Genomic DNA, 14,287 nt, shown 5'->3' with positions numbered 1-14,287 from the left:
CTAATGGGATATTTTCTGAACAAAAACTTTTGAATATTGAATTGTTATTAAGGATAATTTTCAGCATTCATGAGTGTTAATTTGGGGCTGTTTATTTTAGCAAAAACAGGTTGGTCGCTCACCTGGGGTAAGCAGTATAGAACACCAGCAAGAGATCACTAAATTAAAAGCAGACTTGGAAAAGAAAAGTGTTTTCTATGAAGAGGAACTATCTAAACGTGAAATGTTGCATGCTAATGAAATAAAAAGTCTGAAGAAAGAACTGCGGGATGCAGAGAGCCAGCAGCTTGCCCTCAAGAAGGAAATCATGGTTTTGAAAGACAAGTTAGAGAAAACAAGAAGAGAAAAGTGAGTATGCATGGAATTTACCTTTTTTCAATCTTTTGAAGTCTCCTAGTGTTTTTCCAAACACACTGTCACTTCCTTAACTGTAGTGCAGGCATAGTCATTTTGGCTGAGCTAATGCCAGGGTTGAAAACTGTCACCTTTAAAAATAAAACAGAAGAAAAAAATCCACATCCCTGTACTGAAACAGTTAATTTTGCACCAGAACTGTTTTACTGGCTGACCATTCCAAGGTATGCAACTTGAGTTGCAGACTTGCAGCTCTGGGTAAGTTGACCCCTGAAGCTTATGTTGCACTTTCATGCAGGTTTTTTGGCATTTTTTTCTTTTATTTGGTGTTTTCGTCTTTTGATGCAAAACTTACGTGTTAGAGATCAACTATTGTTTACATTTCTGCCAACACAGGAACAGTCACTTAATGCAAACCGAGGCTAATCCATGCTGGGTTCCATCCAGTGTTAACATCAGTCAGCAGACTACTGTAGGCGTAAGCTGCTTTATCTCTTCTGACATGGTAATTTGTCAGACCTGCTTTTTTCTCTCCCACATGGTGGGGCTTATCACTGGCCTTGAGAATGTTCCTTCGGGCATTCATCAATAAAACCAAATTTTCTGTTGGATAACGTAGAAGTGGAAATGATAATAAATTGAACGTGTTCATGTTCATTCCTAAAAAATTCGGAATGCTTTATAGAGGGTAACATAGATGTATCTTTCTGCTGCTATAGCAAGATGGCATATTAGAGAAACCATGGAGAAGTTCCTGCTGCAAGCTGAGCCAAACTGTAGCGAGTCCTTAAATATAAGTAGCAAATGAAATACTGATTTTTTTCAAAGAAGTTAATGCGAATAGGAGTAGAAACACTGCTTCTCTGGTAAATTGTGTTCAGCAGGGGACATAGATCATACAGCCTAGAATGAAGTGGATGAACTGTTTCTTCCTAGCATGCAGCTATTCGTAGGCTGGACATAGTAACAACACAGTAGTTCACTGCTTTGTTCTAGGTTAAGAGGTAAAGCTTGCATCAGCAGCATGTTTTCATTGTAACACAACTTAATGGTCTTGCTGACCAATGAGTTACAAATTCACAAAAGGCTATTCTGTCTTGTAAAATAAAAAGGTGATAGTATGACACGCTTTTAACTCCAGCAGTGTTATTCCTCAGAGGGAGGAATATTAAATAAAAAAATCAGTAATACTTCTTTCTGCAGGCTAAACTGTTGGTAAAGATCATACCTCCAAGCACTGACCAGACCAAAGGCTCCTTCTTTCCTCATTCTAATGTTGTACAGCTGTAGACATTCTAACTAGATGTCCATCTGGTGAAATAACAAATGTTGATGTGCTTCATGCTAGCTAGTTCATAAATCTTCTTTCAATCTGGTTTCTCTCTATAGAGAACTAGATGCAGTTCTAATGCGGGTGCTGTATGTATTTCAAATGTTAGTGTAAGAAAACATTTGAAAGCATGAACAGAAATGTGTCACATAACAGGTATCCAACACTTGGCTCTTCATGGGAAGGGCTTCAGCGTCATATTAAGTCAGGTGTCCAAGCACATGATGAGTGATTGATGAAGGCCTGATTTTATCTGTGTTTTGTTAAACAAATCTGCATAATCTGATGCAAGTATTAGGGCTCCACAGAATTGCAGTAGTCCATTGTTCAAGTTATGCTATAGATAGACTTCTGCAATTTAGAAGGGAATCTTAAATATTAGGAATGCAAGAATTGCGGTTGCTACTAAATTCTCAATATTTGGTAGCTTTCCATAAAAGAACATGGATTTTTTGTTTCTGCTTACACCTGTTGTTTTTAGCTTTTGTAGTCAGGCATGAAAAGCTTTTTGTGAGTCTTCCAGTGCAGAGGTGTTCAGTGTAAGCGTTGAAAAGGAAGCACCTGGAGGATTTATGCTGAGATAAGTGGAATTATTTCAACAATAGGCTTTTAGTGGGTGTGGAGTTGAAGTGTGCTTATACAGTTTGGCAAAAATATTTTAGTAGTCTAAAAATAATCTTCCATGCATATTAAAAAAGATTTTGGTAAGAGGATGTGGTTGTATTACTTTGTAAGGACTATATATAAGAGTGAATTACATAGGTTGCTCCAAGCAAGGATCAGTAAGAGCTTTAACAAAGTCTCTATGTACATTTTTGTGTAACTTGCGTGTTTGTCGTTTCTGTTACAGCTATTTTTTAATAGGTATTTTTTCTTTGTTTCCTTCAAATTTAAGCTTTATAACTCCTGCTACTTCAACAGCATAAGTCTTCAAGGGAGAGAAACTACCTTTCTGTACAAAGTGATTGCCCTTTGCTAAAGTCTCATAAGCTGCATGCTATTGAAGTTGGAAGCGTAGGAACACAGTATCAGGCCAGTGATCTGTGCAGCACAAGATTCCATTTCTTAGAATTGTCATTATGAAATATTTCAGAAGAAGGTGCGAGAAACTGTGCAAAATAATTCATGTTTGTAGAAGTTTCTTTTAAGCCTATCATTTCATGATGGATTTATAAAGCAGGGGGCTTTATAAAACAGCATTTGCTGGTTTTAAATTGTGACATAAAGAAGCCTGGGGGCTGGTATTTGTTTCAGGTCTACTTTTCTTGGTTTCAAAGCAGTAAGATAAAATATTTCACCACTTTGTACAGATGCAGTAAAGAGCTGGAGTGACAGTGATACAATAAAGCTGTATTTCACGTTGCTTGCATGTGGTTTGCTGCAGTTTTACTGATAAAAAGAAAGCTGGATCATGTATGATTTCTTAACTTGAAGAGCAGATACATAGTTAAATGTTAGATGAGAGTAAAAGCTTGATGGGAGAGGAGGATGCCAGGCTTCAAAGCAAAGGCATTATTTTGATCTTGCTGGCTGTCCAAGGTACATCTATGGAGTCTGTCATAGTTCTGTAGTTTACTGAGTTGATATTTGTGTGTGATAGATTATACCCACATTCTCCTCTGTTTCAAATTTATCTTCATTTCTGTATTATACTACAGCAGTCTGACTTAAGGGGGTAGCGACAATCACCAGTTGAAATAAGTCCAATAAGCAAAATACAGAAAACTACAAATATGTTGGGCTCTTTCACCAACCTAAAGCTTCCTTAATCCACCACCATTTATGGCTACTTTCAGCCTTAGAGGCTTAAGGAATAAATTTAAGACAAATATAGAATTAAAAATCCTAAACAAAACCATGAAATCTTTAAAAGAAATTAATTAAAAATTAGTTTGGTCTTCTGCCTGAGAAATTAGCTTTGAATCTAAGCCTTGAAAACAGAAGCAGGACCTGTTATTAATTCCCCTGACAACCAATGCTTTAATCTCTTCCTGTCTTTTCCCTAGACTGCTCATCATATGCATGGAATCTGTTGATATAGAAAAGGAGTGGTGGTGAATTTCAAACTTGGCATTTAAACAGTAACTATAGTATGTTACTTTACTAGGATGAAGTATTAAGTTTCAAAGGATGCCTAGCAACATAGAATTTCACTATGGGTCTAACATGATGTACTAGATTTCAAAGAGTGGTTGAAGCACTAAATGAATTTCAAATTAGGAATAGGAAATTCAAACCAGCATTGCTCTTAACTGGGTTTGCTGTAGCTACTGACATTTCTCATCCTTTAATGGTGTTCTCTCAATTTGATAGAATTGTAGTTCTGCGTCTCAGAAAAAGAGGCAAGGATGTGATTTCTGTGTTGCACAGTAACACAGATCAGTAAAATTCTGATCTGTATCCAGAAAAAAAATTGCAGTGCTCAAGACAAGGTTTCCCCTGGATTTTATTTTTACAGTTAACCTTTTATACTGCTCATTTTTTCAAGCCTTTTTAAGGCTGGACAGTGGTATTTGATGAATGGGTATTTACTGTATATGTGACATTTATAATATAGTTCTATCAACCTACTGATGAACTTTGTGCCAGTGACCTGAAAAATTGGTAAAAAGGTGAGTACAAGATGCAAATGTACCGAGTCTGAAATCAGTAGTTACGAGGTGGGAGTTAAACATCTAAAACATTGTGTACACCACTTGAAGGAATTTACAACGTTTTTTGGCAAACAGAGGACCTGCAGCTTCATTTATTTTCCAGTTCTCGCGTTCATTGTGCTAGATTAAAGTTGATATTAAGCAGATTCAACCAGAGGTTCTCCTCTACTGAATGACATCTGTGGGAGAAGGGAAGGCTTGGGGGAAACAGCTGCTGGGAAACTTTCTCAGAAAGAATGGTCCAAACTTGCTGTAGAATCTGGTTATATTAAGAGTGTATAGGCTATCCATCCCCTTTTTACTCATAGTTAATATATGGTACGTGAATTAACAGTTCAAATGTGTCTTCTGGCTGTTCTAAATTGTCCAAAGACTAGCCCATATATAAGCTTTTCTCATCAGAGACCCAGCTCCAGGTCCTCTAATGTAGCTTCTATATGCTCTGGTTTCATGTGTGGTCATTTTTGCTGGTCATTCAGTGAAACTTGGGAATTTGTAGAAATTTATAAGTTAAAATAATATTTCTATGAGCAGAGCATTTTAGAGTATCGACACACACTTTGGTCTGCAGGATCACAGCTGCTCAGTGTGTGAAGGGTTCATCTGAAGAATAAAATTTCTATAAGCAGATTGATAAACAGTAGCTTGGTGAAGCTCTGTTAATTCTATACTGTCTAGCACTAAAGATTCAACAGACTATCTTATAGTCCTAAGATGGTAGTGTATCAAATTACTTATTTTTAATAGACTGTGCTGTTATCAATGCAGTACTTCACTTCAACATGTGTGTGCACTGGTCTCTTTGTGTTTAAGTGAATAATGGGGTGAGTTTTAGAATAGAAAACTTTCTAATTCTACTTTACTTTTTTTCTTAGCCAAAGTGAGAGAGAGGAATTTGAAACAGAGTTCAAACAAAAATATGAACGAGAAAAGCTTCTGCTGACAGAGGAAAACAAAAAACTTACAAATGAACTTGATAAGGTAAATGCTGAGTAGTTGAGTCCTGAATTTACAACTCTTGTATACTGTGTACAAATTGGACAATATAGAGCTGTATTGGTTATTATTAACTCTTAACTGGTAGCCGAAATTGATGTTATACAAAAATTGCTGATTAATATTTGATTTGAATAGAGGACCTGCATGCATCCAAACTTGAGAAGGCATGTGTACATATATGCATATATTAGTATTTATGTGTGGGAATTTAATTAAATGGTCTTACAGTTCGTAAGATTAATTCTAGACAACACTGTAAGCCAACAAAAAAGGGTTATTTCATTGTATGACCCAAATATAAAAATACTTAGTTAATGATGTGATTACTTAGAGTATATTTGCATGTCAATTGTTGTGAAATACCAGGGCCCCTCCTACCCTTTGAGGTTAAGTATTACTTGGAGATATTAAAAAAATACAAATGATAAGGCATATTAATTGAAGTGTGTTGAGCAAGTAATAATTATGATTCGTGCATTTGAATTGTCTCTTTATTGTTCATTCTGACTGGTTATTCAAGTTCATTGTGGATTATCCAAGTCTTGCTAAACTTGTCTATTATTTTTGTAATACATTAGATTTTCTAAAAATGTGATGAAAGTACAATGTTCTTCAAAGTAAGCATGTTTGCATGTTAGTGCTCAAATTTAAGTATATTTTCATACCAGTATGACACATAATAATATACATGCCTGTATGTAGGCTTAGTCCAAGAACAGTAGAGCCTAGTCACTTAGATTGGTTTTGTGCTCTCTCTCTCCACCCTAATTAACTTTGTATTTTTCCCATCCAATGACATTTAATAAGTAGGCATATTTAAATGATAAGGCCATTTAAATGATAAATAGGGTGTGGAGTTATTCATATTTGAAGTAAAAAGCAAAATAGATTTAAAACTGGCAATTTTTTTATCATTTTGATTTGTTAATATATTTCAGTACTAAAAGAAGCCTTTCACGTGAGATTCATTCTCTTAAGAAGGCCTGCCTACAAAATCTTTCTGGTCTCTGATTCCAGTTTGACTTTCTGAATAATAATTTAACATAATGAAGGTTTAGTTCCCATTACCAGCTCAGGTCAGCTGTGGCTTTTGTCTTGCAGAATGTGCATGTGTGAATGGCAGCTATGTGAATGCGAGAGGTTAATTGCTAGGTATAACATATTGCTCTTAAATATGTGCATTTAATTTCAGTTTCCCTGTCTGCAAGTAAGTACAATGAAAAATAGGGGAATGTGAAACACCTGGAGAATCCCAGGACTGTCTTATGCTTGTATCTGTTAAGCCTGTCTTTCTCCATGGTTACTAAACAAGGGAGAGGTTCGGCAGTCTTATCTGAGCTATAACAATTTTTATGCCTTTGCTTTGCTCTTTTAATGTAGCTTTTCTGTACAGAACATTCCACACCTATATGGTGCAAAGCAGAAACCTTCTAAGAGCTGTAGAGGTATGTGGAGGCTCAGAAAAGTGATTTATTTGGTAGAGTAAAAATGTAGTTCTAGTCTTTGAAAGTGGCCTTTCAATACAGCTAAGGCCATAGGTGAGAAGAGATTCTGGCTTTTATTGTTACATAGTGTTTATTGTGATGGGCAGTACCAATTTTTAAAACAGATGCACGATGTGGGAGAGGGAAAGATGGGGAGGCTTTGAGTCTGCACAGAGATGGAGTCACAGCAGTTTATACTTTTAATAAGTTGTTTAAATTCTCATTCAGCTCACTGCCATGTTCGAGAGGCTGAGTATGAATAATCGGCAGCTGGAAGAAGAGATGAGAGACCTGGCTGATAAGAAGGAGTCTGTGGCCCATTGGGAGGCCCAAATTACTGAGATTATCCAATGGTGAGTACTCTGCTCTCATGTCATTACAGAATCCCCTCAATATGTGGTGGGGCTGTTACTGCATTTTTGTCTCTGCACAAGGCACTTGGAAGTGCTTAGGTGAAATCTCACACCCGTCTGGGGTTTTGTTTGAGATTTTAATAATAGACAAATCCAGAAAATTTTGTTCTTCCTTAAGAGTGAAAGTGTCTTACCAAATACAGCTTTTTAAAGTGCAGAAGAATCGTGGTCATTGGGTGTGGCTTGTGGCTGTGGAAAAATGCTGAAAGGAATCATGTGCTGAGCTCACGCCTCCAAGGGGGAACAAGCCTGGGAAAAGCAGTGACTTGAGAGTGTTTGTGTCTGGGCATTAATTTCCTCCATCTGCTTGGCATGTGGCAGAATGAAACAAATACAGTGCAACTTTTATGTGATTTTTTACAAGGAGGTCATTTGAGACTACCACAAAGCCGGTCAAGTGATGTTTCTAATAGTACTTTTGCTAAATAATGATGTTATGTTTCTGTGAAAAAAAAAAAGTTGAAACTATTAAGGGTAAAAGATTGTGTATTCTAGGTTTTTTATCTATCTTTATTTTTCCCTTCCATGCCTGCTTATCTCCCCTTCCTTTTAATGGTCCATTGCAGTGTTTCACATCTACAAAACCAGATTGCATTCAGACTTTTTTTTTTTACAGATCATCCACTTGTGGGAAGACATCATCATATATACATCATCATACACTAATCTTTTTTCTTGTACTACTTGATTATTCCCTCCCTCCCCTTTTTCCCATCTCATGTTAGTGAAAAAATCTAATTTGTTGTATCCAGGCAAAAATGGGAAACATTGTTTCAGTGAAACCTAGTTTGGTGTTGTAATGTCAGTATAATTTTGTTGTCCAGATACAGAGAAGTTTGGCTTTTGAATACTGCCATGTGAATACATAACAAGAAAGAAGGACCATCTTCTGGGTTTCATTTAAACAATGTTTTTTACATGAAATTATGTAACGCTGGTCCGTGTTATGAAGTCCTGGTGTCTCAAGGCCTTGTATTTGTAGCAGAAGGTAAAAAATTTAAAGAGTCTGCTTTGTCCATGTTCCTTTTATATCTTGTCTCTCATAACTGTGGGTGTAGTAGACAACCTGTGTCACAGAAATTAAAAAAAGTACTTAAAAATTGTTTAAATGAATTTAAATTTCTGGCCAATCAAAAATGTTTATTCAGGAAAAAAATCAAGATAACAAGTCAGACAAGTCTTTTATTTCACATTTCTTGTTGTTTTAAGGTAGTACTTCTCTGTCGTAATGCACCAAGGTAATCAAACCCAATTTTTCAAATTTACTTGTGAAAGCACTCATAAAACCTGGTAGTTATGGACAAAAACAAACTGGAATTAGTTGTGGATTCTTTTACTTAACACTATGTAAAAATGTACTAAAAGCCATTAAGAATGTACCTTCTGCATTTTATGAAAGTGTTTAATATTTTAAGATGTACTACTGATGTGGTTCAGGTATATGATAAAGCATTTTTCATGTTAGAGATGTCACTGTGGCGTGGTAAAAGGGTTTGGGCTTGAGTTTTTTGTTATCTCTAAAGATACTTAATGAAAAAAGATCCAGAAACATGCAAGCCTAACTTTCTGAATGACAGACACCATTTTGTTGATCCCTTACAATAATATAGTGTCTTTTAAAAAGTATGGAACTAAAAACTAAAGAATTATTTGAAAAGAAAAAAAATAAAAGCACTGTGGGCAGACATTAAGGAGTCAAGAAAATCTTGCTTGGTTCCAGTTTGTCATCACTATACACATCTCAATTTTCACTTAATTTTCATTATACACACTCAATTTTCTCTGCTTATGTTAAATTTTTTTCAACTATGTGAGCCTTTATCTTAGGTCACATTTTTTCCTTGTTATGTTTAGATTTTTCCATGTGTTACCTAGAAAATCTGGTCATGTTCATCTGCTGTCCTTAGAATTCAGCACTGCATACCAAAACCAGGTCCTTCTCTGGGGAACATGGGGTGCTATATGAAATATTTAAGGATCTATTATAGTGATAAATGCTTTAAAGGAGAAAAAAACCCCACCTAATATCGAAGAAAACTAGACTTATTTAAAGTCATAAGCCTATGTTTTCCTCAGAGGAACATGCAATTTAAATCAGTTCCTGTGTACATCTTCAGTATGACAACAGAATGGAGCTACCAAAGTCGGGTAGAGCTTGTAGGCTGCCTCTTCAAAACTAACAGATTTTTCTCTTTTTATATTTTAATATAATTTTTATATATAATTATTATATTAAATATAGATTATTATATGTAATTATTGTATTTTAAAATATTACATTAAAATATGTATTTTGACTGCATACCTGCCCCCTCTTAAAAACTGCTGTCTTCTTTTTGTACCGTGATTCAGGAAGGATAGGAGGTAGTAGATGGAATTGATTACTGGGTTTGTAAATAATTTGCTCAGCTGCCTGTGGTAGTTCAAGGGATTCCTTCTGGCCCTGTTTTGAGTAACACAAGCCCAGGTTCCTCACTTCCTTTAAGTACTTTGCCATCTAATAGATAACTCTCTCAGGAAATTTGCCCCACTATTCAAATCCATGGTTGGTTAAGATTGGATGGTTAAGATTGTTACTTTCTTCATGACTCCTTGGGCCTTTCTAAATTGCTGTTTCTTTGAGATTTTATAACTTGTGAGTAATTTTAATGGCCTGTCACATTCTCTTTAGCCTTTCCCTGCTTTCTAACTCTGCTTCGTTGTATCTGTTTTAGAGATAATGTACAAAAGCCTTTTAATTTTGCTATTCTTATCCCCAAGATACCATAAATATAGGCAAAGTTTTAATATAAACACTTGAATCAAACTTTCATTGGAAATTCTATTGTGGACGCAGATCCTCACAGATCATTCAACCTTAATGGAGCTATTATATTGACAAGTTTATATTAACCAAATCACTTATCATTCCTTGACAAGATTAAGAAATATTGAGGCTTTTATAGTCAACTATAAATTTTCCTATGGGAAAGAGGAAAGGAATTGGAGGTTAATGCAGTCACTTTAAAAAGGAATCTTTTAAATAGCCGTGGTACCGTATTTCTGTGCTATGCAGAAAGGAGGTCAATGAAAATCTTGGTAGTGATTCCCAGAGTACTTGGCAAGAATCTTATCCTATTAGTCTCTCTGGGAGGGGTTCATGTAACCTAGCTGCAGAAGTCCTAATGTAGACAACTAAAATAAATCCCATGGCTAGTACTGTAGAAGTCTGTTTTTCTCATAGCTGATTGAAACGGAAGCCTAGACAACTATTTCAAATGGATAATCCTGTACTGCTGAGTATGTTTCTGTGAATGAGCTAAATCCTACCTGTTTTACCTACAGAATGGATGTTGGGCTTAGATTCAGCAGGCCAACTGTGGCTGTTGTTTACCGGAAGATTCAGTTAATATTTTCCTTGTCAGTCAGGTATTTTTTATATTATGGTTGATTTTATCTGAATTATTGATTTCACTGGAAAAAAACCAGAGCAAAACCACAAGCAAACAAAAAAATGCGAACTCTCTCCTTTCCCCCTCCCCCTGACATTTCTGATCTAAATCAAGCATAGAAAATCTGGTTCCTCTCAGAAGAAAGCACACACAAATTGTGAAAAAGATTTAGCAAAAATTACGGGCAAATTCAACTGTAAGAAACTCAAAAAGTGAAAATTCTGAGAGACATTCTGCTTGAGGTAAGAATAGTAAGAATTATCTCTAAAATAGAAAATCTGGAGGGTGGGGGGAAATTTCAGGGTTTGAGAGCAGAGTCAAGTGTTGAAAATTTTTAGAGAAGTAGTTCTAAAAAAACCAAATTTTGTTGGAGAGAACAGGGATAAAGGAAAACGTTAAGTCTACTTTGAGCATCCTGATACAACAGAAATGTAAAAGCTTTGAGAAACTACAGGAGAAATGGGAGTCATGGCTCTCAGATTTCCTTGGGGTTTTTAAATCAAATGAGATCGATCACGGTGTAAAATCCCAGGTCTTTAAGATCACTCCTGTTCAGCAAAGTCTCTGGTCCTCTGGGTCCATTTTGTATTGTAAAATATCCCAGCTGGGGACCCAGGGAGTCTGACTTTCCGAGCATCCTGAAAAATTACATACTAGATAACAACCAATGGTTATTTGGAGGTCATCATGATGTTAGCTCTCCAACCAAAAGGTTAAATTTAATTTTACAGGAATTTATACTGTACTTCTCTTCTAGGTTCTTTATAGTTAATGAACTAAGCTTGCAAGGGTAATAATATATGAATAAATATATGTGAGGTACAAAACCAGAACAGTTAAACTCAATTTTCAGTAAAGAAAGAAATGACTGGGTGGAACCTGAAGAACTTTTTTTCCTTAGGTGTCTTGCTGTGCTTGTTGGGACTCTATGTCACAATGAGGACAAGGGAGAAACATTACTAAGAGTAACTTTACCATTCTTGGTCTTTTTTTTTTTTTTTTAAGCCAACTAAATGAAACAATGCCAGCGAAGCAGTAACAAATAAAAAGTCTCCAGGAGCTCTTGGGTCCGCTTAATGTTCCATTAATGTGTCATTATTGAGAGAATTTTGCCACCTAGTGGACAACAAAACTACCTCAGTTCCAAATTGTACTTCTTTTATTTACTATCTTTTCATAGTCTGAGGAGTTCCTTTGAACTCAGTACAGATACTTGTAAGCATTGACTTTATGTTTTCATTTTCTGGTTTTCTGTATGACTGTGGAACATCTCTCTGAGGTTTTTGCATGTGCAGATTTTCAGCATTTAGAGCCTGAAGGTTCTGTGTATCATAAACCAAATAACTGATGTTTTCTCACTTTCCATAAGTATGGGTCTATATGGCATGATAAAAATTGGCAAAGAAGTTGGACACCTAAAGTTTTTCAGCTTCATTTAGAAAAGTTAAAAAATAAGCTACCAATTTAATTTTATTTTTCACTGTGGCATTGTCCCTTTTTTCAGCAAAGATTTTGTGTGTCATTAAAAGTACCTCAGGAAAACTTACTTTCTCACCTTGAGAGCCTCACATTCTTTTTATTCCTTCTTACACTTTTTTCACAATGTATTTAATTATGTGCCCCAAAAGCATCTTAAGCTACTTCTCATATCTTTTGCCCACTTCTATAGCCTAAGTGGTTTGGGTAGGCCAAGATTATCTGGTTGTCAAAATGTGTCATCCAGAATGTTTTGAGAAAAGAAGTTGATATGCTGCTTCCATCAAGTTCTGATATACCTTGGGAAAAAAATAGGGATTCATTAATATCAAAACTCTCCGTGACTTTAATAGTCAGGACATGTGCAGTTTTCCTAGATTCCTCCCCACCTCTTGAACTAAATTATAAGCAGGAGACAAAGAAGAGAAAGCCTAAGGCATGAATAAGTGCTTGCTTTTTCCTGTTGGGTGTGAGATTCGTGGGAAATGGTCGCTAATTTTGCCTTTGCCTCCTCTGTATTAAAGCAGTCTGTCTTCCTTATATAAATCTTAAACTGCCCACTCAGAAGTCACCACAACCTGCAGATGTTTAGCCCATGGCTTTCAGACTGTGATCTTGCCCTGAGGCCACTCTGGGAATGCTTTTCTGTTCCTCCCTTGCCCATGGCAGTTCAGAGTATGTACTCTCTGTTGCCTCTTGGTGACTATCTATAAGTCTATGTTGAAACTTTATGTTTTTATAATTAATGGTAAACTTGCAAGTAGCACCATTACTGTATTCAGTGTGTGTGTGAACCCCATAGTATAAACCAGAAAAACTTATATTGCTCTGTAGGCATGGAGGGGGAAACACTTTCTGCAGAAAGGTCACTCTGAGACAAAAGTAACCATCTAGAGAACTCTCATCTCCAGTCCAGCATACTCAGGATTACAGTTACTAAGGAAAGATCAGGAAGCAAGGATAAGTTAACTTCGTGAAATAGAAAAACTATTTTCCCACTTTCCTATTTTATTTTAAATTATTTAGGGTTCATTCATTAGACCACATCCTAAACATTTCAGTGTTTGGTGCTTATAGACTTTACTGTGATCAAGCTGTGGTATTAGACTGCTGGTCTCTGAGACTAGCTCAGGAACTTGCATATGTCCTGGTGTTGCAGAAATGAGTTTGCTCTTCTGTGGGCAAAATGAACATGTTCAGAGCCAGGCACGTAAGGAAATAGAGGTAGGAGGGGTGATGTTAGGGTTTGTTCTGTTTGTTTGTTTTAGGTTTTTCATAAGCTACTTAGTTTCAATGAATTAATTATTTACCAGCTTTCTTTTCTATGTTAACACCTGAGGCAAAGTGAAGAAAGAACCTTCTGTTGTGATTAATCACAGAAAGTTGTTGTTCTTTCTTTGTAACTGATGATCAAAGAATCTGAAAAACAGACATGTCTCCTCCTTGTTGTCTTTACACCCAGAAAACATGTCTTGATAGAAAACAAGCTCTCTAGATGAGAGGACCTCTTCTGGTTTATGCTCTTTAATAACATTAGAAGTAGACTCTCCCTATTTAATAAGCATTTCTTGAAGTAGCATCACTGTTTGATTTTTGTTGGTACAGTAAAGCCAACCACTAATTCCAATATTATATGGACAGCTGAATTGTTAATTCCGGGATGTGAATTTTGTCTTAATTTGCTCCCTAAAAATAAGATGAATTGTGAAAGGTTTCTTTCCCACTGTTTCAATTTCAGGTAGCTGATGTTTTTACTGAGACATATATTACATATTCAGATATATGTTTCTTCAGTCTTCATTCCTTATCGATGCATATTGTTTAATGGAACTCCACAAAGCAGCAAAGAATTAGTTCTGTGTGGTTTTCTGTTTGGGGTTTTTTGTTGTTTGTTCATTTCCTTATGTTTTATGATTTTTCTTTTGTATTCTGCTTTTATTTGTTTCTGGTTGTTATTTTGGTGAAGAGACTTCTGTTTTTTCTTTAGATTCTTTGGTTAAAACACTGTATTTTTCTTATGTAATTGTTTAGGGTAAGCGATGAAAAAGATGCTCGAGGTTATCTTCAAGCCTTGGCCTCTAAAATGACAGAAGAGCTGGAAGCCCTGAGGAACTCCAGTTTGGGTGCAAGAGCTACAGTAAGACTT

General features: G+C 35.9%; 1 protein-coding gene across 10 annotated transcripts in view; it reads left to right on the top strand.

The window, feature by feature from the left end:
- Nucleotides 1-14,287, top strand: part of CDC42BPA (CDC42 binding protein kinase alpha) — a 187,011-nt gene that overhangs the window by 125,215 nt on the left and 47,509 nt on the right. For all 10 annotated transcript variants that reach the window (XM_051783376.1, XM_051783375.1, XM_051783373.1 and 7 more), the window contains 4 exons: nt 101-348; nt 5,214-5,319; nt 7,050-7,174; nt 14,173-14,278. In XM_051783376.1, coding sequence (XP_051639336.1) covers nt 101-348; nt 5,214-5,319; nt 7,050-7,174; nt 14,173-14,278 — 585 coding nt within the window. The remainder of the gene's footprint in view (nt 1-100; nt 349-5,213; nt 5,320-7,049; nt 7,175-14,172; nt 14,279-14,287) is intronic.

The sequence above is a fragment of the Manacus candei genome, unplaced genomic scaffold (genome assembly GCF_025592945.1).
Source record: "Manacus candei isolate 608988 ecotype Guabito, Panama unplaced genomic scaffold, ASM2559294v1 h1tg000017l, whole genome shotgun sequence".
NCBI classification, from domain to species: domain Eukaryota; kingdom Metazoa; phylum Chordata; class Aves; order Passeriformes; family Pipridae; genus Manacus; species Manacus candei.
The sequence above is the reverse complement of the archived record's forward strand: the minus strand, read 5'-3'. Positions and strand labels throughout refer to the sequence as shown.